Genomic DNA, 27,257 nt, shown 5'->3' on the forward strand with positions numbered 1-27,257 from the left:
ATAGAGGAACTGGTTTAATTCACATTAAATGTGTATTATTCTTACCCCTACTCCTGTGACTTTTATATGTGAGGGTCTGGTTATTAAATGCATTTTTTTTCCAGACGAAATGTGGTTTGTAATGAATTGATCAGGTGCCATTCCTGTAGTAATTATCACGGGTAATTGCATATATCAATAACATTCAGCACATCAAGCGACATATTCAGATGTATTCTGGTGATATAAACAGATCCTATTTACCGAACTGGTTCGGTATAGGCGTGGCAACCTAGATGTTATCTTTTTTCGCTGGCTCAGGGGCAAACGCAGGATAATTAAAGGGGGGGTTTCCAAATCCCCAATCTCAGAAAAAAAGCAAAAAAAAGAAACAAATTATATTTAATACTAATATATATATACACATACATACACACACGCCTGCAAACAGTAAAGCATCCTGAGACCATTCATGTGTGGGGTTGCTTCTCAGCCATGGGAGTGGGCTCACTCACAATTTTGCCTAAGAACACAGCCATGAATAAAGAATGGTACCAAAACATCCTCCAAGAGCAACTTCTCCCAACCATCCAAGAACAGTTTGGTGACGTACAATGCCTTTTCCAGCATGATGGAGCACCTTGCCATAAGGCAAAAGTGATAACTAAGTGGCTCAGGGAACAAAACATCGACATTTTGGGTCCATGGGCAGGAAACTCCCCAGACCTTAATCCCATTAAGAACTTGTGGTCAATCCTCAAGAGGTGAGTGGTCAAACAAAAACCCACAAATTCTGACAAACTCCAAGCATTGATTAGGCAAGAATGGGGCGGCCATCAGTCAGGATGTGGCCCAGAAGTTGAGTGACAGCATGCCAGGGCGAATTGCAGAGGTCTTGAAAAAGAAGGAACAACACTGCAAATATTGTCTCTGCATAAACTTAATGTAATTGTCAATAAAAGCCTTTACAACTTATGAAATGCTTGTAATGTTACTTCAGTATACCATAGTAACATCTGACAGTATACCATAGTAACATCTGACAAAAAGGTCTAATAACACTGACGTAGCAAACTCTGTGAAAACCAATACTTGTGTCATTCTCAAAACTTTTGGCCACGGCTATATATATATATATATATATATATATATTACATACATATACATACCAAGGCTAGTGATGTATTGGAAAGGCACCCTTGAAGCATTCATAAGCAATCACTCTAGTAACCATCAAGGTTTTAAAAAAGGTTAACTCACCATTATGACTGTCTGGGCTGTGGAGAGCTCCACAGCGTGTGTAGAAGGGGATGGTTTTGAACGTTCAAAAATGTGAGTGCAAAGAGAGGGTTCCCTGCCTCAACTGAAGGGCTAATTTTCCGACAGTCCGTTCGGAAGGAGGTTTGGGCTGTCGGTGTGTGTGTGCGCGCCGAGAGGGTTTCTAGGTACTCAGAAACCCCCCATGCATGCGCTACTGTTGCTGCAGCAACTTTATCCAACAGTAACCAGTTTCCAGAGATAAGCGGTTAGGTTTTGGCTCGGAACTTCCCGACAAGTTGGGATCTCAGAATGAGACAAAGCGTCATATTACACCGACATTACGGCACAGATGTCCGTGAAATATGATTTTTTTTTTTTGTCTCGTTTTGAGATTTGAACTTGGTGGGAAGATCCGAGCCAAAACAGAACACCTCATCTCTATAAGGCTAAATTGTGAATAAAAGTTGCGGCATCAAGATCTGGAAAGGGCGGGTGGGCGGGCATTCACAAGAATTGACAGTATACTTGTATATACCAAGTTTGTGCGTGATAGAGCTATGAACAAGCGTCCAAAATGATTGGAGATTTTCTCATAAGTGACAATCTGTGTGTGCCACAACTACGATGAGCGGTCTGTAAAAACACATGCACATAAAAGTATTTAAAAGTTATTCTTCAATTCAATGTCTAAAAGCTAATAGGAAACGGTTGGGTACACACAACTGATGTGCTAGATATATTGGTCTGTTGATGAAAATATAAACACATATATAGAGATTAAGTATATATTGAAGTTTTTGATGATACTCGGCTTAGTTGATCAACACATGACAAACATTCAGTCCAGTGCATCCCAATACTGGAATGTTGATGGTCATAGCGAGATTCCCATGTTATGTCAGCGGCTCCAGCACCATTATAGCTGTAGACTGTCATATAAATTCTGGACACTATCATTCTGTATTCCAGTCCACAGATCAAGCAACAGGTCATATGACAGCTAGGGCTTTCATAGGCTAAACTTGGCGCAGTCTCTCCCAAGATGCATCTCTGTCAAACAAACAGACTGCCCTATATGGTAATGATCAGCTATAACTATATTTAAGTAGCACCGTAACTGTGCCGCCTATGTCTGCCAAGCGCATTATGTCATGATGTTTTGCAGAGGAGTAGGGGCCAACCGGAAAAAGAGCAATGCCCGGAGCATCCTCAGGATGATCCGGGGGGCTGTATAGGCTGCGGTTTCCATGTCTGGAGCGCCCAGTGGACGCTCCGGGCGGAACGGTAACAGCGATTCTGGCTATTATGGTGCACCGTTTCAGGCACCCTGCTAGCCAGATGCAGGGACCGTGCTGCCCACAGGGACCTGCTTTCTGTATGGCAGCACAGCTCACACACCCCTAGTTACGGCCTTGTAACTAAGCAATGGTTTTAGAGCATATAGTATAGGAAATCAGTTAAAAGAAACAATCTTACTCTTGTTGATCGCGCCCAAAGTATGTGCTATATTTATTCTGCACCCACCTCCTGGATATACCTGTAGAAACTTAGGGGTATATTTACTAAAGTGAGAGTTTTTAGAAGTGGAGATGTTGCCCATAGCAACCAATCAGATTCTAGCTGTTATCTTCTAGAAGGTGCTAGATAAATGTTAAGTAGAATCTGGTTGCTATGGGCAACATCTCCACTTCTAATAACTCTCACTTTAGTAAATATACCCCTTTGACACATTGTATACTGTTTTAAATCACTTTTTATCACATTTGCACATACCTATATCCCAGAGGGACTGGTAGCACTATGTCGGGTACAGTCCAATTTACACTGATTAACGAGTTGACTTGGGATGATCCACAAACACCAAAAAGCCTTACAGAGCCTAAATCCTACAATTACAGGAACACTTCAAGTAGCACAGCTCATCCATGCCCTGCTATGGGGCCATATGTTATCACAGTTTATGTATTTTCCTTGTGAACAAAGGCACAGGAACTGCATGTGCCCTATAACAACACAGGGAGCCTGGACGATATTATCAATATAACAGAGTGCACAAGGTTTGTCCTTTGGATCAGGGCCAGAAAAAGCTACATTAAGGGTTATTTCCACTTTCTAAATCACAGTGTTAAAAGATGAATCCCACTTTATTATATGGTTGGGGTCTCTCTCCTTTGGGAGGAGGGGGGGGGTTTGCCTTGTACAAAAGGAGGTTCCATATTCTGAGCCGGCAGCATAATGTTGGGCTCCACTAGCTGCTGGGGTCTTTAGATTGCAAAGTCACAGTGCCATAACTCCAGGAATATTAGGAACAATGACGTCAGCAGAATGGGTCGGTGGTGTCGTGATCTAGTGAGACGTGAGCTCATCATTACGCTCCTTTGCTACATATCGTGCCAGCCTTTGTGGAGACCAATTTTAATTTGTACAGAGGAATTGGTTCCATTGCCCTGTTGACGAGTTTGGGAAAGGATTCTACTTTTTAAAAAAGTGGCTTAAAGAATGTGTCCGTACATTGTAGTCATTGTATCTGTCTGCAGTTTACTCCACCCACTGTGCTTATGTACAGTACTAAGGGGGAATTCTTCAAAGCTTCTAAAGCGTTTAAGGGGATGTGCTGTCTATAAGGTCTAAGTTTCCAAACCACAGATTGCAAACCGACTACAAACCGACGGCCAATCTGCCCAAATATTAAACTACCAACCGACAGATGTGTTTTAGACAAAGCACTTCCTAACAATTTCTCACATGTAAGTACACCTTTCCTTTGAGCTTTGTTATTGCAAAACTAAAATACAGTAATGTTTCCTCATATAGGACAGGTGCTTGATGATATCTACACGGGCAATTTTTAAAGAATACAATTGAAACATTCATCAAAATAAACTTTACTCCACCTGTTGGAATACATTGTGTGAAACATTGCACAAAACCACTATGCCACATTTGGTGTATCATTACAAAATATATTGTTTGTCTTGTTAATTTTTTTTTCCGCAGAACCAATAAATTTTGGCAAGTATGCTTTAAACTCAGACAAGACTGCTTTCCGAAATCGCAGTAACACCAAACTTCTCTAATACCCCCTTTCAGATCGACGACCCTGGTATAGAGCAGGGTTGTGGACCAGGGACTTCGACCCGGTAATTTGCATTCACACATAGCTAAAACCCGGGTCGAGGAGCATTTACGTTGGTTTTGTCATCTGTTTTCATTGGAAGTATCAAAACCGACTGACATCGCCATCTGTTTTAAAATTACACTGAAAACCGACTGATAGTGAATACGCAATACATGCCGTCTATAATCAATGCAAAACCAAGTTAGTAAATGTACCACTTAGAATCTCCACTTGTCACCTTTGGAAGGTTAGATAAATCTTCCATTGGTCAACTGTAAATCTAGCAGTTGGATCATCGGCCATGTTTGGTTCCATCGAACAAATCTAGTACTTTCTAAATGTGTCCCCAATCACGTACAGACAGTTTACTGCAATTGTCTTAGTCAGTATCTAGAACAATTGCTCTATAGGGAAATCATTAAAATCTGACTTTTTGTAGAAAAGGTTTATGAAGTCATGATTTCATGCAACGAGCGTTTAGCGCAAACCTTACATATACTCACTGGTATTTAGGAAATCAGTAAATTAAATAAGTGCTGGAGGGGATTAATCCCCATGTTGTGGTGCCATTTTCAAAGACTGTTGGTGTCTGGCACCATGTATAATGCATACATTTTAAATTTGTGCCTCAGCCCCGGCAAATGCGGCTCCGAACTTGCAGAAGTCCTGGCACTGAGAGGGGGCAGAGGTGCCGACACCAGCATGACCACACATATCCAGTAGTAAGCAGTTCCAGTTGGTTGCAGGAGCTTGGGAGAAGAGGTTCCAGATGGAGGTGTAGGAGTTACTCACCGACAACGTAGCAGGAGGAATCAGTAACAGGCAGTTACTGACGGAAAGATGGAATTTCTAGGATGGTAAAGTAAGGCCACTCAGGTTGCTCAAGGACGAGTGACCTCCTCTATGTACAACAATATCGCCTGTTGGAGTGAGGTCACCCGGTAACACCAGCGATCAGACATTCGCCTTGATTTGGGGGGGTTCATCATAAGTTCTCACAGTCCAGTGATCCTTTTCTCTCTCATGTTACATCTTTCCTATTCCATACAGGCAGCTGTTTTGTGTCAATAGCCCTGAAATGGCGATGAGAACTGACCGGTACCGCGGTTGTCCTGGTTACATATGCTCTAAACAGAAATATCGCAGAGAAGCACCAGCGATAGCGGCCAATGACTATACAGGACGATAGCCATCACCGGATGTGGTGCTTAATCAGTAGGGAAAAAGTGAAACCCTATTTCTGGCAAGAGCAGCTGTTTTGCCTGGATTAAGGACTCAAATTGATAAATAGGCCCCTAAGTGAACAAGATTCATATGGCGACGCACAACACATTTAAGGAATGTCACCATTCCGGTCCTGTGGACCTTAAACGTATAGGCATTTACTAGAGGAGGTGATCCTTATTTATTTATTACCAGTTATTGATATAGCGCACACATATTCCACATCGCTTTACGGAGAATATTTGGCCATTCACATCAGTCCCTGCCCCAGTGGAGCTTACACTCTATATTCCCTATCACATGATCACACACATACACATAGGGTTAATTTGTGCTGGGAGCCAATTAACCTACCAGTATATTTTTGGAGTGTGGGAAGAAACCGGAGCATCCGGAGGAAACCCACGCAAGCACAGGGAGAGAATATACAAACTCAACACAGGTAGGGCCGTGGTGGGAATTGAACTCATGACCTCAGTGCTGTGAGGCAGTAATGCTAACCATTACACTGCCTTATGAAAGATCCTAGCAGAGAGATTCTTATAAGTTAATAATTTTCATGCTCTTAAAGATTTTGTTTTAAGTAGGAAAACTGAATTTACAATATATCCTTTTTGTAATTGTAGGAAGTATTAATTACGGAGCCACGTACCATGAATTGTGTTATATATATGTGTGTGTTTTCATTTACATTAATATTGTATATTAATAGGGTCAAGGATATTTGATTATATATGGATGAACAATTTACTCTATTATATATAATATAGCAAAATCATTTATGGGATTTAAATAGACAATTCTATAAATAGCACAATTTCTAAATTAATGAATATTTATTTTCAAATATCTAAAAATATATGGTAAGTTTAAGAACAAAATAATTGTCAGCAACAGTCTGGGTTCAACTTATTTAAAAAACAAAATTAAATGTAACTATTATCAAAACAAATAGTACTGAAATAATGTTTATTTTGACGATATATATTTAGATAGCAAAATTAGTTTGACCCATTGTGTTTAGTTTATTAGTTTAGACATATTTTGATTACTTTATAGTTAGATATAGTCATTTGATTATACTGGGATTATTATCATTTGTTATTCCCAATCGCAAATAAAAGATTTTGAATGTAATTTTTGGTAATATAAGAATTAATTTCAGGCATGTGATCAGTTCTTAAATCCCCCCTTCTAAGTGACAGCTTAATCCCTTGGGGGTATTTTACTCATCCTGCTGTTACTTATTTTAGCAGACAAGAAGTGAGGCGCCATCAAGTGGGATTGCAGTGCTTGACAGTGACATCATAATCAAGCTCCATACACCTATTGCATCATACTTATTATATTAGTATATACTTGAGGCATACTTATTATTTTAATATGACTGTTAATTATCCACAGAGATTCTCTTTGGAAATATGTTCAGAATAGCCTTTTCCGTTCCCTGTGGTCTCCTGGGTATACAATACTGCAGTGGTTCTCAAACTCAGTCCTCAGGACCCCACACAGTTCATGTTTTCAAGGTCACTAAGCAAGTGCACAGGTGTAGTCATTACTCACTGACACATTTTTGAAAGTTCCACAGGTGGAGCTAATTATTTCAACTGTGATTTTGTGAGGAGACCTGTAAATATGTACTGTTTGGGGTCCTGAGGGTCGAGTTTGAGAACCTGTGCCATACTGTTTATTTCCTTGCGTTTAATGCCCATTAGGGTGGTCCAAAAAATAAAACATTCAAATTTTCTTTCTCCACAAGGTTAAATTATTTTATACATTTTCCAAACAAACAATATTGAGGGGTCAGCCCTATATTGAACTTTTCTAGACTCAGATCTGTGTCCTCAGATAGTTGAAAATGTCGAGGAAAATCAGGTAGCTGTGGACGTTTCAGATTTTTTACCATTTTTGTCTTTGGTTTTCGTAGACACTCGATTGTCAAAATATGCTAAAGCTACTAAGTGTTCAGAAAGAAATCGGAGGTGTCTGGTATAAGCAATGTAAGCTCTCTTACCAATTGTTACATCAGGGTAGATTTTTAGGAGACTTAAGAGCTCAATGTCATTATATTGTGCTCTAATTCCCAATGGAGCTTCATTCCAATACTTTACATAAACCAGACTTACAAACAAAAATCAAATTCACCATGTTGTTTGCTTCTCTGGGTGTTAACTGCAACTGATTTCGAAATGGACATACTTTCAGAGCGTAAATACCTCGACCCATCCATCGAGAGTGGTGAGTAGGACCAGGAGCTCGAAAGGTTTCCCTGCTATTTCCACCACCAAGAAACAAAAGAGATAAATGCAAAAGCTCTCGACAATCGTCTCTTGGTTGCTGTTTTTCCAGTGCATTTGGTAAATATGCTAACATTTCCTGTCGTAATCTGTTTAATACAGAATCTTGGAAGAGGGCAATATCCACTGCACTATAAAGTTTTTAGCTATACTTCTCCATTCTTTCTGAAAGCGGTTGAAAATTCAAACTTCTAGACCTCCAGTAGAACCGAATGTACATGAGAAGACATTTGAAAGCATAATCTCCATTTGTGTCAGCTTCCAGAAAGAAAAACTGCAACCTACAAAGCTAAAATTTGGTACGCAAGTTACTACATTATAATAGACAAAAATAGTCTATGTGGAGGCATGATTCAAGCATCTTTGTTTTTGACCATTTTAAAGTGGACCACCCTAATGCCCATGTTATCAGGGACTAACCTAGTAGGGGCATGTGTAATGTTATGTTTGATAAACACTTCTGACAGAATCTTGCACAAACGCAGTCAGAGCCCCGCCCCCTTCAAGCTCTCACTGGCTGCCTGACTCCTGGCTACAGCCTCTCTTTTCCCCCCAGTGCTATTTTGATGCACAAGACTGTATTTAGCGGATTTTTTTTTTGTATTCTTGTCTGATAAGTAGAAATAGAAAAAATAATACTAGAAAAAGCTCTCTCTTCAAACAACTGTGTACATAACATGTAAGCATAGCAATTACCTTTATACCAATTCCAAAACCAGCTAAACAAGGACCTGATGGAGCGCAAAAAATACCTTTTTTTCAAATATAATAAAGCTTTATTAATGTTACCCAAGCACAGTAATGTTGATTTAACACAATTATTAAATCAAATTTATAGTGTGCAGTTAGATTGTTTTATATTAATAATAATAAAGTACATATTTCACAGGCATTTGCCAAAATATGTTACAAACATATATTTGTTTTTTTTAAAAAAAAGTAAATACAAAACGATTTGAATAGTTTCTCCCCCCCCCCCACCTAAAATGTCATTATTTAACCTACTTCCTTCTCCTTTATACAGCATGACTTCTGTATAAGATCTTGATTTTAGGGTCCGTTGCTGGAAACCTTGCACATTACTAATGCCCATCGTGCATTGGCAGATCTACTGCTGTTGCAGGTGTGCAGCCGATAGTGGCCCGGACGTGACGGAGTGCCAACAGAAGCTGCAGCCCTTGCAAAATCAGTACTTCAGATACTACCTATACCCCGTAAGATCTGGGAGCATGTATGGTGAGTCCCAAACGGAGGAGCAGAGAGGAAGCTACAGGAAGACAGACTTTCTGCAGGACCCCCCAGAAATGCTCACTGTTCGCTAATTCTATGAATTTCCTGCATACATTCAGTCATTACTGATCCTCATCAGATATATTACCTTCATGGATTTTTAAATGCTCTTTTAGCTGACTTTTATAAGGAAAGTGTTTAGCGCATTCGGGGCACGAAAGCTGCCTCCTGACTGTGTGAATCTTCCGATGTATGTTGAAGTTGGACTTGGTTGTAAATCCTTTATTGCAGTCAGCACAGGTATAAGGTTTCTCTCCTGTGTGGACCCTCTGGTGGATTATCAGATGGTTCTTCTGCTTGAAACTGCTGCCACACTCCGAACACTCAAATGGCTTCTCAGTGGCGTGGATTTTCCTGTGGTTTATAAGACCAGAACCCGTGCTAAAGTGCTTGCCACAATCGGAGCATACAAATGGCTTCTCTCCAGTGTGGATTCTTAGATGCTTCACAAGTTCACCATGCCGAATGAAACACTTCCCACAGTCGGAGCAGACGTAAGGTTTTTCGTCCACGTGGCATCGCTGGTGTCTGAGAAGAACTGCATTGTGGGTAAAGCTTTTCCCACAGTCAGTGCAAGAAAATGGTTTCTCCAATGCGTGAAATCTCTGATGCTTCACAAATTTGTGATGATCGAGGAACCACCTCCCGCAGTCGGAGCATGTCAACGTTTTGTCCCCCTCATGCTTTCGTTGGTGGCTGATTAGGTTGTCTTTTCTAGAAAAACACTTACCACAGTCTGAGCAAGGATGGGGTTTAGTTCCTGTGTGAACTCTCATGTGCTCTGCAAGGTTTGATTTATTGGAGAATTGTTTCCCACACTCAGGACATGCAAATGGCTTCTCCCCAGTGTGGATTCTCCGATGGATTACCAGTTGAGAGTTGCAGAAAAAGTGTTTGTTGCATTCAGAGCAGTACAGGTGTTTATCAATTTTGTGGACTTTTCGGTGAGCCAACAGGTCACTCTTAAAAGAAAACTTGGCTCCGCACTTCGAACAAGTTGATTTTCTTGCTTTCGGAGGATCTCGGGTGGATTTGTCAATTTTGTGGGACTGGATCTGATGGACCAATAAGTCTGACTGGGACAAGAACTGTTCCCAGCAAATTGAACAAGTTGGCTTTTTTCCTTTGTGGGCTTCCCGGTGTTTTACAAGATTCCCGTGGTTATTGAAACTTCTCTGGCACACTGGGCATGTGTACATTGTCTTAGCGCTTTGAGAAGATGGAGCTGTGAATTTAATATACTTGCTCCCTTGTGCTAATTGTGGGGGCTTCATTATTTCTTGGCCATTTCCATTCCCTTCAATATATTCCCCAGTAAATGTAAAAGCATAGATGTCATTTTCAAAGAGATTTCCTCCATCACACGAGATTGATTCCTCCTTAATATCAGTAGATTTATACTGTGTGTGATCTGTAGGTATATAAACATTAGTGCCTGCCCAAGTTGCTCCTTCACGTGACACAGATTCCTCCTTAATATGAGATGTATATTGTGTACGATCTGTGGGTGTGTAAATGTCAGTGAGGGCTCCTCCATCACATGAGATTGGTTCCTCCTTAATATGAGTAGATGTATACTGTGCATGATCTGTGGGTGTATACATGTCAGTGACTGTGGAGCTTCCTCTTTCACATGAGACTGATTCCACCTTAATATGATTAGATGTATATTGTGTATGATCTGTGGGTGTATAAATGTCAGTGTCTGTGAGGTTCCCTCCATCACATAAAAGGGATTCCTCCTTCATATGAGTAGATGTATATTGTGTATGATATACGTGTGTATAAATGTCAGTGCTTGTGAGGATTCCTCCTTCACACAAGACTGAGTCTTCTTTGACAGGAGTAGATATACAATGGTTGTTGCCTGTGAGATTCCTTTCTTTGAGTGAGACAGAGTCTTCATTAATATTCTTCTCAACATTTGACAGGTCAGGTTTATGTTTTGTTGAGTATATTATTTCTTGAGTATTTTTATTTGACCTATAATTTTCATTAGCAGGATCCAAAGCAATAGTAGAAATGTCCAGTTTTCCATTTGAGTTATTATTTGAAAAATCTGTTAAAAAAATTAAAAAACAACACACGATTAATCAAAATGCACACTTCAGAAGAAAAAAGTACTATATTGCCATTATAATTTTCCTGTTGTCTTATATCAGATATCCATAGATTTTTTTCAAAACATTCAACTGAAAATGTCACATCTGACTTAAAATAACCAATACTGACTTAGGTAGATGAAATTAAAACTTGATTGACTTCTTCCTCTTAAAACATTTTTTAAAATTCAATTATGGATTGTTCTTGCCTAATTTCAGGGGCAACAATAACCGTTTTCTGTCTCAATTGTCGTTAAATGAATTGCATGAAAAAACACTGCCATTTATGATGTATTTCCTGCCAAGTTGCCCCACATCCTCTGGATTAATCACTCACACCAGTAAACTCTAGGACTGAGATTGACAGTTTATCAGTGGCCTTGCACGATTCAAGGAAATAATTGCACCAAAAAAAAATTATAAAGCATATATAACAATTCACACCAAACAGCAAGTATAGAGCAAGTACCTACGCACACACTGTTAGTATAGTGAATGGCTATGGCAATTTTGTGGACATCTGACAGTTCTATGGCTCTTCTTGAACCCCTGAAAATCCTGTGTTCTGGAATAATCATATTTATACTGTATAATGTAGCAAGAATTAATATTTCTATTGAGCACAAGTGTACCATCTAAATGAGGTTCTCATCTAGAGTTGTGATATACCCATATTTGAATACACTAGAACCCTTCAAAATGCAAATCTTTATTAGATAGAGTGAAGTAGATCTCTCCTGAGAATGAAATCAGAACAGTATTTAACACGTTTCACAAAAAAAACTTTGCTTCATCAGAAAATGTGTTGAAATTACAATATTCTTTTTAGATGGTAGATTGCAATCAAGCCTCTATAAATTGAAAAGGTTTGATTCACACCACTTCAGTTTTAATGTATGATGGTAATAGAAGGTGGCTTTGAACATGGATGTGTATAGTTAAAAGGTATCGGCTGGTATGGCTTACCATGGACCGGAGCCACTACACACTACACAGTGTTCTGTGACTGTCACATCATAAATATTTAGTGTCCAGACAGTAGTTAAGATAATGCACAGTGGTATGTATGTCACACCAAGCAATTTCAAGAAAGGAAACAAAATAATTCAGCAAAATTGTAAAACAGTGGGGATTTTATCCAAGTTAGGTAAACAAAGTCATGAAACGCGTTTGTATAAAATCTGTAGTAACGTTTAACTTGATGTTTGTTTATTGATACTGTTCACAAGTTTTGATAATCTAACAATTTACTTGGATAAGTGAGGATTTTGAATACATTTGCAACTAATGCATTATATTTGATTTAATATGTGTAATGGTTGAAGAGTTATACCATGAAATAATTTGCAGGATAAAAAAAAGTTGAAAAAAAGACATAACATTTATATACAAATATTAAACACTAGTAAAGGAAATGTGAAGGTGGGATGGGCACTAGTACTCATAATAATAAACAATAAGGACACATTAGAGGGATTCATAAAAAAAATAACACCAAGGGAAAATGGAAGGGGCTTAAAAATGTAGCCTATTCCATAAAAAAAATGTTAAGATAATTATTGGTAAATTGGTGCGGGTATATTAATGGGCATAACTACAGCTCCTTTATTAAAGATAATCCATAATTAATTCATTGTTCAACTTTTTGAAAATATATTTATTTTTACTATGCTTCTGGCAAAAAACAAAACAAATGATTTCTGAATGTAAAACCCTCTGTTTTTATAGACAAGCCATTTCAACAGTATAGTAAAAGAGTTTGAAATCTGCTGCACAAAATGTAGTGAGTGTGATAAATTAAACACAAACACGCTTTAATTTAATGCGCTCCACCTATTTTAGAAAGGTTTACAGAGAAACAGGACCAGCACACTTTACGGAGAATCGTGTTTTGCCATTTTTAAACTCAGTTTGACTCGAGTGATTTTAGGCTTCTGCAACACTCAAAATTACCAAGAATCGTGTTTTGCTGAGTGTGTTTTCCGATGGTGTATGTGATCAAGATTTCTCACCTGAGTTTGCAGTGTCTGACCGCAGCCAAACACTCCCGAACATGCAGCCTGCACATATCAGTGAGATATGTGAAGGCTGCTTGTGTCTTTTTAATATGAAAAAAGGGTTTATTTTAAAAAAAAATGACATCCCCTCCCACCACAAAAAGAAGCATAAACAGCCCCGGGTGTCTCAACCAGTCTTGGTTCCTAAAAATATGGGGGAAAAAAATTGCGTAGGGTTCCTCCTATTTTTAAAACCAGCAGCAAACAAATTATTTTGGGGGGAGGGGGGGACCCTACGTCATTAAAAAACAAAACACTTCATACTATCTGTAGATGCAGAAAAATACACAGATCACACTGATCTTTTTTTTTCAGCAGAACACGCAGCTCAGGCGGTGGTCTATTTGAAACTTCTATTTAGGTCTGAGTTTGCTACAATTACACCCATGATTGTAAACACGATTCTTGACAAATTCCCCAAGTTGTATACTTTTCAGTGAAAGTGCTTTCGAGCTTGGCCGATGGTGTATTTAATCGTGTTTGCAATCTCACACGAGTTTTTCAGTGTACATAGAGAAATATCTCCCAAACTCACCAGAGTTGTAAATTTGCGAGTTGAAAAAAATGCCTAAACTCACCCGAGATTTCAATCTCTACCAAAACACGATTCTTAGTTAATTTACCCCTTAGAGAGGTCTGACTGTTCAAACTACTGGGTGTGTGGCAAATTTTACAACAAACACAAATGCCCAATAAACCAAAAATTTGACAACATACTTAAATTTCCAAAAATAAACAAAAAAACTTTTTGAATAGATATTTACTTTTACTATGCTTCTGGCAAAAAAATAAACCAAAAATATTTCTGAATGGAAAAGCCATTTTAGCATTATCGTAGAGAGTTTGAAATCTGCTGTAAAAAATGTATTGAATGACAAAATCGTACCTTAAAAATCTTTCCATCCTTTTTTTGTAAAAAAAATGACTACATATAATTTATTTTTTATTGCACATACATACAGTATACATACATACAGAGATATATATATATATATATATATATATATATATATATATATATCTCGAATGGCTGCACTCAGAAAAAATTACTCTCAGTCAGGTATGTGAACCAACGTTTCAATACTCAGTGGCGGTATTTCCGTCAGGGTGCAAGTGAACAAAGAACAAACAATGCTTACCTATATAGGTGCAAGACCGTCCATGTCTCTGCCCGCCGTCTTGCACCTATATAGGTAAGCATTGTTTGTTCTTTGTTCACTCGCACCCTGACTGAGAGTAATTTTTTCTGAGTGCTGCCGTTCGATATCTACATTTGGGTTGTCTGTTGATTTGGATTTTCCTTTGGAGGGCACCAGTTTGTGTATTTCAGGCTACATTTAACCCATTGAGAAGTGCCGCTTCTAAGAAATTGCTATATATCACCCACATAAAAACAGAACAGCACACTTAGGGGTATATTTTATATATAAAAAGTGTGGGAGATATTGCCCATAGCAACCAATCAGATTCTAGCTATTATCTTCTAGTAGGTGCCAGATGAATGTTAAGTAAAATCTGATTTTTTTTCTCCACTTCTAAAAACCTACACTTTAGTAAATATACCCTATAGTGAGATCTGCCTGTTCAACCTGCTGGGTGTGTAGCAAATTGACCACAAACGTAAATGCTCGAATTACGCAGGTGCCTCAATGTCCAGACTGAGCATCAAAACCAATATTTCCTATTGTCTTATATATACAGACATATACAGTTAAAAATCTACATTATTTCCATACACTCTGTTCAACCTTCACTCGAATCATGGTTTCATGGAATCACAAGTGTTAATTTCGGACAAGTGTCACCAGCTTCATGTCTGACAAGGTGACTTAGCTTTTACGTATACATGAGATATAGGGATGTTATAAACCCTACAGTAGATAAGTAATGTATCACATTTTTAGTGCTAAGCTTGGAAAAATAAAAGATTTTTATTATGATGCCAATACGAGGCCTTAGGGCCTGATTCAGAGCCGGACGCTCTGACCAGAGCGCTCGCTCTGAAACAGGGCCCTCCTCCATTGAAATGGAGCGTCCTCCTGGACGCTCGTATAGCTGTGGGTGACCACCCACAGCATATACGAGCGTCCAAAAAGATGGTCGCGATGGTCTTGACCATCGGACTTGCGACGGAAACCCTGTGGTAGGGTTTCCCAGCCACAAGCCCTGGAGTGATTTTGGCTCTATCAGAGCCAAAATCACTCCCACTGACATCACTAGTGATGTCAGTGGGGCCGGCTTCAGACGGTAGGCGTTCCCATGGGAACGCCTCCGTCTGGCAGGCATGCCCACCAAAGGGGGGCGTGCTGTCAGTCACCATCGACAGCACGCCCCCTTTGGTGCGAGACCCGGAGCGACAGCTTGGCTGTCGCAGTCCGGGTCTCGCGCATGCGCACGACGGAGCTCCCTCCGTCGTGCGCATGCGCAGTGGGGAACATCGACCCACTTGCGAGAGTACTGCCGCTTGCGAGTGGGTCTGAATGACCCCCTTAATGTACTGTATGCATTATTCTTGCTTTTTCTAGAACTCCTCTCTATTTAACAAAACAATATTATACATCTTCTTTACAACTACCTTCACTGAGCATATTAATATATATTAATGACATTTGAAATGTATATACATTATATAATACACACTAATATATATATATATATATATATATATATATATATATATATATATATAATATATTATATATACATACATACACACACACATATATATATATGTACACACATACACATTTGAAGAATTGGAAAAATACTAATCTAAACCTGAACCCACAGAAACACAGACACACAATGGCACAAAGGTAGATTAATTTTAAGACTGCAGTTGCCCCAAACTTAAGCTACTGTACATTGCTTATCGTTCTTTTCCTTTTACTAATTCAGTCTCATCCCTCTTAGCTGATTTTTTAACATTTTGTGCTGAAGACCCTTCACTGTAACATTTCACTGGTTATTTTTAAGTGTAAAATCACAATAAAAAACAGGACACGTCTTGCATAACAAATAAAACTTTTATTGAAGTCACAGAAAATCTTCATCAATATTTGCAGATTGAAAGGATCAACCGACGCAAGTGACTCAAATTGGTCTACACTGATAAATATGAATATTTATTAATCATACATTTTTTGTTGTGATAATTTTAATTGTAACTATAATAACAAGATCATAGGAGCATGGAAATATGATCAGCGAAAAGTAATAAATTGAGTGCCAAGTAATAAACAAAACGAAAAAAAAAAAGTTCCACAATTTTTTTTAGACTGATAGTATATAAACGGCATAAAAAAGTTGAAGATTTTTGAAAGAATAACGGTTACTGCGGGTCATCGGAGTGACTTTGCAAATGTTCTATTAATTTACTTTTGTAAGGGAAATGTTTACCACATTCGGGGCAGGAAAGCTGCCTCCTAACCGTGTGAATTCTCTGATGTATATTAAAGTTTGACTTTGTAGTGAACCCTTTACCGCATTCAGAACAAGTATAAGGCTTCTCTACCGTGTGGACTCGCTGATGTCGAATGAGGTTGTTTTTCTGCTTGAAGCTATTGCCACACTGAGAACATGTAAAGGGCTTTTCTGTGGTATGGATTTTCTTGTGGTTGATAAGGCCTGATCCGGTGCTAAAACATTTCCCACATTCGGCACAGGCAAAAGGCTTCTCGCCGGTGTGAGTTCTCTGATGCTTGACTAGCTCACCCTGTCTAAGAAAACATTTATCACACTGAGGGCAATTGAACGGTTTCTCGTCCACGTGAGTCCGTTCGTGTCTAAGGAGCAGAGCTTTATGAGTGAAACGTTTCCCACAAAGAGCACAGCAGAATGGCTTCTCCAACGTATGAAATTTCTGATGTCGAACAAATTTGTGCTCATCGACAAAACACCTTCCACATTGAGAACAGGTGAACGTTACATCTCCCTGGTGAATCCTCTGGTGATTAACGAGGTTATCCTTTCGAGCGTAAGACTTTCCACAAACCGTGCAACAGAACTGTTTCGGCCCGGTGTGAACCCTCATGTGTTCAGCAAGGTTTGATTTATTGGAAAACCGTTTATGGCAATCGGAACATGCAAATGGCTTCTCTCCAGTGTGTATTCTCTGATGGATGACCAGATGAGAGTTGCTAGCAAACATTTTATCACATTCAGAGCAGTACAAACTTCTGCTTGCTCTGTGGGTTCTTATGTGCGCTGAGAGATCGGTTTTATTGCAGAAGTCAGCCCCACACTCTGAGCAAGTCATCGTCTTCCCTTTGTGCGTTTCTCGGTGTCTTACAAGATTACCATGATTGTTGAAACTCCTCTTACAAACAGGGCAAGTGTACATGGTCTTTGTTATTTGGAGAGATGACGAAGCAGATATGTCTTGTGGGGGCTTGTTTTTTGCTTGGGGTTTACCAATGCCTTCAATATACTCGCCAGTAATCGTAAAAGAATAGATGTCGGTGTCCATGAGGTTTAGTTTTTTACAAGAGACCAATTCTTCCTCACTAGGAGTCAAAGTATGTGTGGATGTGTGAATGTCGGTGTCTGTGATGTCATCATGCGAGACTGATTCCTCCTTTATATAAGATGTATATTGTGCCTGATCTGTGGGTGTATAACTGTCAGTGTCTGTGAGATTTCCTCCATCACATGAGATGGATTCCTCCTTAATATGAGATGTTTGCCGTGTATGACCTGTGGTTGTATAAATGTCAGTGATTGTGAGGTTTCCTCTTTCACCTGAGAAGGACTCTTCCTTGACATTAGCAGACGTGTATTGTGTATGATCTGTGGGTGTATGGCTAAAGTCTGTGACATTTTCTTCTTCACATGAGTCCGATTCCTCCTTAATATGAGATGTGTATTCTGTATGATCTCTGGTTGTATACAAATCAGTGCCTTTGAGGTTTCCTCTTTCACATGAGACTGATTCCTCTTTAACATGATCTGCTGAATAACACTGCATATTCATCACGGCTGTGGTGATATTAAAGTCACTTAAATCCTCATGTGACGTTGGCTCCCTCGTCATGTGTTTCAAACAGGTGCTCATTTGTATTGTGTTACTTCCTTGGAGTATTTAACAAAAGGTATAATCTTCTCGTAAGCATTCGGATGTAGAAATATGGGTACTGAATCCTCCGGATCATTCGCGGCCTCTCAAAGACCTGTTCAAAAGAAATACAAAGTAAGTTCTTAGCTTTTACCAACTCCATTTCCCTAAATCTTAACTTCCAAAATGGGTTTAAAAATTAAATAAATGTTTTACATTGAGAATTCTTTATGCTTTCCATTTTGTCAGCTGCCAGTGTGGCTGCTCATCTGCCCGGCCTCGCAATCCTTGTTTTATTGACGGAAAAAAAAAGCACATTTTACAATAAACAGCACATTTAATTACAGAGTATTAAAAAAATACCAGTAGCGCTAAATAAGAACAATATAGCAATTATGACATATTATGAAGATAATCTTGTGAAAAAAACAGTGGCCGTGCCACAAAAGGTATTGGGTAGCTAAAGACTTCCAGTTTACCGTGACTAGTTTCCTAATTGCTTCCTAGTTCAGTCTTCATGAAACCCTTCTATAAATTATGGCATCAACTGAATGAGGTCCCTTCCCTTGACCAGCTCCAGCTCCCTGAAGCCTATATCCTTCAGAATTTTAGTGTTTGCTTGCATAGAAAGGGGATTCAATCTAAGTGTTCCTCAAAAGTGCTTTAATTTGGCCCCCAATAGCTACCAGCTTCATGTAAAGTGGTCGGAAGATAAAATATACTATATCCCTAATTGCTTATTAAAGTTCAGTAAACTATATGGGGATATCTATAGAATTCAATTGCAGATTTGTTAAACATAAAAACAAGTAACTCATGTTTTCCACTGATGTAAAAAGAAATATCAACCACAGACACAAAGGACACTGCGCCTCTTGTTCCAAACTATTGGACTTTACTAGGCTAGTGTTCCCGCTAGGCTGTTTCGGCAGTGCGCTGTATCGTGCCTGATTTTAAAAGGCCAAAAATGTGCCCTTATGGAGGCACCCCGGTGCCTCGCTAATCACAGCCAGACACTGCCTCCTGTGGGCCGCAGTGTTCCATGGAGGGGAAACATTAGGGGGGCGGGTGGGAGCAGTGAGCAGACGGTGACTAGATGCAAAGCACATGCGCACGACATCTATTCAGAGAGCAGGGAGAGCTTGGAGGCAGCCCAGTATCTCCATGAGTGCTGGGCACAACCCCTAAAATGATGAAAGGGGGGGGGGGTGCCGTGAGGCCATGTTCCTCCACCGAGAGGCCTTGCCCACATTTTCGGGACATACAGATGTGCCCTCTATCTTGATCAGTTCCCTGTCCGATCAAGAAGCTAGAATGAACACTATAAGCTATAACATTTGAAATATGTTCATTGTTCTTGTTTCACTGGACAAGTAGCTTTCCAGTATGGCTTTAGTAGAATGCACTTTAGAAAGATCCCACCCTACTACCTTTCTGTAAATGGTCTTCTTTTACCCTACAGTACCTTGCCCACAAGCTACATTGGGTACTAACATCCATTCGCTGTCTGGGGATGTTTCCTTGGTTCTTCTCCTACTTTTGGTCACCTTGTATGCCATGACGATGACGCCTCTTCATCCATAACTTTGTTTTCAAGGGAGTATTCAAAATTGGTCAATTCTCTTATTTGTAGTCACTTCCAGTCGGTGACCTTGTCATTTCATTTGGATTTCACAAACACCTTCCTTGATGTGAACTGGTCAATATCCCGATAGTCTGGATGATGGCACCGGAATCCTGACACCTGTCAGAATCCCTGCGCTGGTATTCCGACATTAAGTACTGCGGTTAGAGGGAGGGTTAGGTACTAGGGGGATGGTTAATCTTAGGCACTAAGGGGGAGGTTAGGTTCAGGCACCGGGGAGGGAGGGTTAGGGTAGGAAGAGGGTGAGGGTTAGGATGATAACCGACAAGTGTCGGTATCCTTAGCCTGTCGGGATGCTGGCATCAGGATTCTGACCGACAGGATCCCGAGCTCCGGCATCCCGTACCCAACTCCTTTAGATGTAGGAAACACTCAAATACTGAATATTTGTCCACTCCAGACCATTTTTACAGAAACAATCCTCTGAGATTTCTTCCTGGATTATTGATACCGTTTAAATTAATCAAAAATGTGGCTCATACAATGGGCACACATGAAGACAGACCAAACTGCTCCATGCTAGCTGTTAAAGGGTCTGGGCCAGATAACTGGAATTGTACAAGGGTGCTTACATTTCCAGGACTAATAATGATTCCAAACATGTGACTATGAGGAGGGGGAAGGGAAATGCCAAACTTGTTTTCCAGAATAGAATATTAAACGCGATCAGAATGGCAAATTTTTTTTTTTAACTGTCATGGAACCTGCGTGCAAGCTGTGGCCATTGATAAACCAAAGGCCACATTGATAAACCAAACTGTACCCTGTGTGGCCAGCTAAAGTATTTCTTCTACAAGACCAAAGCCATACAGTCATAAATCGTAACTGGTCACAGGCAACTTCAAACAAGGATCAAGACCGTCGCCAATTTTATTTTTCAATAATCCCACACTGCTCTCCAATCATATGGTCTATTCTGGTTATAAAAACAACATACACAAGAAGTTAGTTTTAACATACATTCTGCATTAGGTGCACCAAGGGGACCCTGAGAGGTCTGCGCTCTGGTCTTTTAAGAGCTTGATCTGTAACAAGAGGCCCTAAGACAAATTTTGCTGTGGAGACTGGTCTTAAAAGCAAAATAAAAAGGCATATTATTATGGCAGGTTATATAAATAAAATTAAGTCATTTTTATTTAAAATACTTTTACGGATTCTCAATGGAGGCACTGAATAAAAGAGGTTATTTGACTAACTTTGATAGCCAGTATTAGAAGTGTTATATATAAAGTGCATCCGGAAAGTATTCACAGCGCTTCACTTTTTCCACATTTTGTTATGTTACAGCCTTATTCCAAAATGGAATAATTTTTTTTCCTCAATATTCTACAAACAATGCCCCATAATGACAACGTGTAAAAAGTTTGAGATTTTTGCAAATTTAATTAAAAAAATAAAAATAAATCACATGTACATAAGTATTCACAGCCTGTTCTCAATAATTTGTTGATGCACCTTTGGCAGCAATTACAGCCTCAAGTCTTTTTGAATATAATGCCACAAGCTTGGCACACCTATCTTTGGGCAGTTTCGCCCATTCCTCTTTGCAGCACCTCTCAAGCTCCCTCAGGTTGGATGGGAAGAGTCGGTGCACAGCCATTTTCAAATCTCTCCAGAGATGTTCAATCGGATTCAAGTCTGGGTCACTCAAGGGCATTCACAGAGTTGTCCTGAAGCCACTCCTTTGATATCTTGGCTGTGTGCTTAGGGTTGTTGCCCTGCTGAAAGATAAACAGTCGCCCCAGTAAGAGGTCAAGAGCGCTCTGGAGCAGGTTTTCATCCAGGATGTCTCTGTACATTGCTGCATTCATCTTTCCCTCTATCCTGACTAGTCTCAAAGTTCCAGCCACAGAAAAACATTCCCACAGCACAATGCTGCCACCACCATGCTTCACTGTAGAGATGGTATTGGCCTGGTGATGAGCGGTGCCTGGTTTCCTCCAAACATAACGCCTGGCATTCACGCCAAACTTTGTCTCATCATGGTCTGAGAGTCCTTCAGGTGCATTTTGGCAAACTCCAGGCGGGCTGCCATGTGCTTTTTACTAAGGAATGGCTTCCGTCTGGCCAATGTACCATACAGGCCTGATTGGTGGATTGCTGCAGAGATGGTTGTCCTTCTGGAAGGTTCTCCTCTCTCCACAGAGGAATGCTGTAGCTCTGACAGAGTGACCATCGGGTTCTTGCTCACCTCCCTGACTGGGGCCCTTCTCCCCCGATCGCTCAGTTTAGATGGCCGGCCAACACTAGGAAGGGTCCTGGTGGTTCCGAACTTCTTCCATTTATGCATGTTGGAGGCCACTGTGCTCATTGGGACCTTCAAAAGCAGCAGATATTTTTCTGTACCCTTCCCCAGATTTGTGCCTTGAGAGAATTCTGTCTCAGAGGTCTACAGACAATTCCTTGGACTTCATCCTTGGTTTGTGCTCTGACATGCACTGTCAAGTGTGGGACCTTATAGAGACACGTGTATGCCTTTCAAAATCATGTCCAATCAACTGAATTTACCACAGGTGGACTCCAATTAAGCTGTAGGAACATCTCAAGGATGATCAGTGGAAACAGGATGCACCTGAGCTCAAATTTGAGCTTCATGGCAAAGGCTGTGAATACTTATGTACATTGTTTTTTTTAATTAAATTTGCAAAAATCTCAAAAAAACTTTTTTGTACTTCATTTTTATTAATTTGGCCACAAGCTGGTTGCTTTAGTAATGTCACTTGCCGCTAGAGAAGTGATCCGCTGCATCATTATTTTACCGATACAACACCATCCACTGTGCACAGACAGCGGGAAAACCCTCCCGCTATTCCTGGACCAGACTATATATCTCGTCACTACAAGAGCCGTGGCCTGAGAAGGAATAGGTATGGTATAAGCTGCCACGTTAAGGGAAGAGCCGGGCATTGCCCAATTGCGGTGTATGCTATGGGTTATTGCCATTATATGCATTCTTATGACTTAACGCTTTCCTTTTTTGTACACAACACATACGTCAATAGCTGTATTTACGCGACTAATGTTATAATAGACTTGAGACTGATGACAATGTATTAACATACGTAATTATGGTGGAAAAAAAATAAAAGATACCTGAAAGTAGAAGTTAACCCAATATAAAACCGATAGTATGCCTTGTACACTCACCTTTTCATAAAAGCTTATGAACCCTCCTCAATACTCAGCTCCTCTGACCACCCACCTACCTGTGCTCCGTGTTCACCCTCTTGTTACGCCCTTTGCTGATCATTTTAAAGAAGCGGTTTCATAATATTCGATCTAACCAAACTTATCTAACTGATAATATCAGTGACAGTTCTCTTCCTCACCAACCCTTTTAGAACGTCAGGATTGAAAAATAAATAAACACCCTTCCGGAAACATAAACTGATTAATACATTGGCTTTGAACTGGTGTGAGTTTTTTTTTAAATGAAACTCTTATTAATACAAAAAGGGTTTGTATTGAAAGTGCCCATGCTGGCACAGCATCATCTTATATATAAAATTAATTGGTCTGTTTGTTTGTATGTCCGGTTGTGCATTCGGATACCCCTGCAGCGATTGGGATAAAACCTGGCCAAGTTTTAGGGGGGTTGAGGTCCCGGTCGGACCTCCCTTTTGTGGACGCTGGGCAGCACTTTGACCCGGGAGCCTGTTCTGGGCTTTCCACTGGATGGATTTGGCTGGAAACTTCACAGAGGGGTGGCAATTTGTCTGGGATGCCTAATGGAGTGGTTGGGGGTCCTGGTCGGACCTCACGGCAGAGTGCGCCGGGCAGAACTTTCCTCATGGGTGTGTTGGACGAGCTGCTAATTATTTTTAAAATGTTGACAGTTACATCCAACATCCATTGATAGCTTAGTGACTTGAAGATTTAAACCCGGGCAATGCCGGGTACTTCAGCTAGTTAGTTATAACAAACCAAATTACTATTTCTTCTCTATACCCTGATAATAGTGAGATTGTTTTTCTAAAAGTCGCAACCTATATGCTAGGAGCTAATTGTGAACTCCTACTAAACACAAAGCAAAATCAATTAGTCTGGTGCAGTAGGGACCAATAATGTCTAAAACTGGTGGCTTTAGTCTTAATCTTAAAAAAAAAAAAAAAAAAAGTGTGAATTAATTACAATAATATGTAATTGCTAGTTTCATCCATCCCCTTGTTTACTAGCATGCGACGGACTGTGCAAGCTCTGAGATGCCCACTTTCAATGCCCATGGACAGTGCCACTCCACCGGTGGTTGTAAACACTCCACCATTGGCGCACTATCGCATGCAAGTTTGACACTTACGACAGTCTATGGGCTGCTTAGTGATCTCTTCTTAAATCCCTCTGGATATGGCTTCTGTGGCTGCGGCACTGCATATGGGATCGCAGCTGCATTCACTGACATGCCGGTGACACTCCCATGAGACAGCCATTTTTGCTTACACTTCAGGCCAGCTCCCAGTCACTGCCCATGGTTGTGCGCTTAATTGGACTTCATAGTTGGCCTTTATATAACCCGTTTGCCATTTGACCTCTACGGGCCGTATTCAATTAGGTACGAAAAGCAGTTTTCTGCGAAAAAGTATCGTGAGTGACGTCATTTCGCCATGCGATTAGTTTTCTCCGTATTCAATTCCGGCGAAACTTAATGCAATGGAACCTGCGAAAAAGTTTCGCCTATGAATAGGGGTCTAAAAAAAAGTGCAGAATTGGGGTTTTGGGGTGCAAACCTTGGAAAAAAAAACCTGCACCCTAGGGACAGTCCTCCAAAGGTAAACTGCATCGAAAAAAGACTTTAGATCTCCCCAAAAAAGTACAAAGTTGGGGGACAAATACTTCACTTTAGCAACTTTAAAATATGCTAGCACCCATTTTCATGTACCCCAAATTTGCTGGGACTACTTATTTCCTGCAAAAAACACTGCTAAGTGCTATTCTTCACCACTTTTGCAAAGACGCTAATTAGTAGCTATTAAGAGTATTTAAGTACCCCAAATACCTTCAGTAGGCCTATTCGGGGGGTATCTATAGTGATCCCCAATGTCAGTGCATCTTTTGGGGGGTGTCAGGCTGATTTCCCCAAATCTGACAGTACTTTTCACATGTTACAGTTTTGCCGGGTCCCGTTTTTGCTGATTTCTAATTGAATATGGTGATAACCAGGACGCGCGCAATACTTTTTCGCATGGAAAACCAGCGATGATGGCGAAAAATCTGCCATGCGAAAAGTACGGGGGGCTTTTCGCACCTAATTGCATACGCCCCTAAGAGTAATTGAAGAAGAGGATGGTATCATTAAGGTGTAAAAAGGGCTATAGGTAATGGTCAACATACCGTGACAGATTCCAGACTAGTGAATATATTTCAGCAAAAATAGGGCGACCTGTAGGATTGTTGAGATTTTTAGGACTCTTGAATAACTGATAAATAAATTGGTATAATCGGGTATTCAACAAATAGAAATGACATTTCCCTGATGTTAAGACAGTATCTAAATAATCCCTTCACCTCTTCACTGTCACAGATATAGTTCTACTCTCGAGAATCAACTGGTAGAGTTAAGTGATATTCTCATGGCCCATAGCCCCCTGGATTTAGCTGGTCCTATGCTCCTACCTTCGTCTGAACTCTTGGGAAGTATGTTCTTGTTCTCAATTCTCCCGGACATAATGATTTCATTCAATGCGGGTAGGATTCTAAATTGTTCAACATCTGAGGTCTCAGGAACAGGAGCGGTCTACGCAACTACTTGTAGTCTGTACTAGGTGGAAAGCAGTATTTAAAATATCCAAGCAACTTATTCCACAGTGTTTCCAATATTGAGATATATCATTAGGAGTACTATCATAAAAAAAGACAGTGTAGAGTAGGTTCTTTTATACATCTGAATATTTTTTATGTTATTAAATTGTATTTTTAGTGTCAATTTCCTTTTGCACTTGTGCAAAACAATAAAAAAAAAATCCCTCTGGTATCGCTGCCCTAGCTTACAAGCTAAAATGTATCTTGGAGTCCCAAACACCTGCTTGAGATGTAATATAGCGGAATGAACTCCTTTACACATTTGGTGGGAGTGTTCCCTCATCCGGCCCTTTTGGAGTACGGTGATAGAAACAGCCAGTCTCATTCTCCAGGAAGATTTGCCCTTGTGTCCTAGTTTTTGGTTACTACGTCATTGTATAGGAATGTGGGTGAGGCACATGGACACAAGAATAGTTGTCAGCTAGGTCGCTTCCCTACATTGGTATGGAAGGCATTTTTTGAGTTCTAGTGTTATATAACTACTATACGGTAGTGTTATTTTCAACCCTGGGACAGAGGTCTTTTTCTTTTCGTCTCTTTCTTTTTTTTGCTCCTTCTATTCATTACTTTTGGTTCTTCGAAAGTTTAGATTTTTTTGCATTTATAAAAATACTAACCGAATGATAGGATTGGTTTATGGTCCAGCAGATGTCATACTTGCTCTGTTGAATTGTTGTATATGTTAGGCTTTGTTTCATCATCCTTATCATTTTATTATATTGATCTTTTTTTTCTTCTCTTATGACATGCTGTGCTAACTGTATTTTGTGTTAGTATTCAATAAAATTAATTTGCAAAAAAATAAAAAATTACATGTGAGGCCACCTGCTTGGAGCAAATAATAACCCTTTTTATCAATAGTTTCTTACAGTGGTTACATTAAGGTAATCCTGACTGATTTGTTACACGACAAGTCATGCTGTCCGGCTGGTCTTTCTTACCAGTGTTTTCCTTATGGCTTGGTCATGCTTCTCTAGCTAGAAATAAAAAAATTGTTGGTGCCAGATGGGTTGCTTTGAGGATCTCATAAATTGATGCTGTCCTGAGATTTTCACACAAAAAGCTCCACCCATGTCAGTTAATAACAGAAAATAAAGGTTAGAGTGGTTACAGGCTACCAAAACTGGACAATTGAAGATCGAGAAAACGTTGCCTGGTCTGACAAACCTCAATTTCTTCTGTAACATGCAGATTGTAGGGTTAGAATTTGACGAAACAAGAATCCATTCTGCATGGTGTTGATGGTTCAGGCTGTGGTGGTGTATTTGTGAGGAATGTGGCTTCTTGGCATACATTGGACTCCTTAATAACAACTGATCATCATTAAAATGCCACAGATTACCTGAGTATTATAGCCTTATATTCTATGTACATCCCTTTATGGCTAAAATCTATCCATCTTCTAATGGCTACTTCCAGCAGAATAATGCGCCGTG

General features: G+C 39.9%; 1 protein-coding gene across 1 annotated transcript in view; it reads right to left on the minus strand.

The window, feature by feature from the left end:
• Positions 1 to 8,723: 8,723 nt before the first annotated feature.
• LOC148508002 (uncharacterized) overlaps positions 8,724 to 27,257 on the minus strand; it is a 33,102-nt gene continuing 14,568 nt past the window's right edge. Inside the window, exons 3-4 of the mRNA XM_088445149.1 lie at positions 17,009 to 18,495; positions 8,724 to 11,227 (exon numbers count right to left, since the gene is read on the minus strand). Coding sequence (XP_088301275.1) covers positions 9,231 to 11,227; positions 17,009 to 18,380 — 3,369 coding nt within the window. The 5' untranslated portion in view covers positions 18,381 to 18,495 and the 3' untranslated portion in view covers positions 8,724 to 9,230. The remainder of the gene's footprint in view (positions 11,228 to 17,008; positions 18,496 to 27,257) is intronic.

This window comes from Taudactylus pleione, unplaced genomic scaffold, assembly GCF_031769625.1.
Source record: "Taudactylus pleione unplaced genomic scaffold, aTauple2 ptg000377l, whole genome shotgun sequence".
NCBI lineage: Eukaryota > Metazoa > Chordata > Amphibia > Anura > Myobatrachidae > Taudactylus > Taudactylus pleione.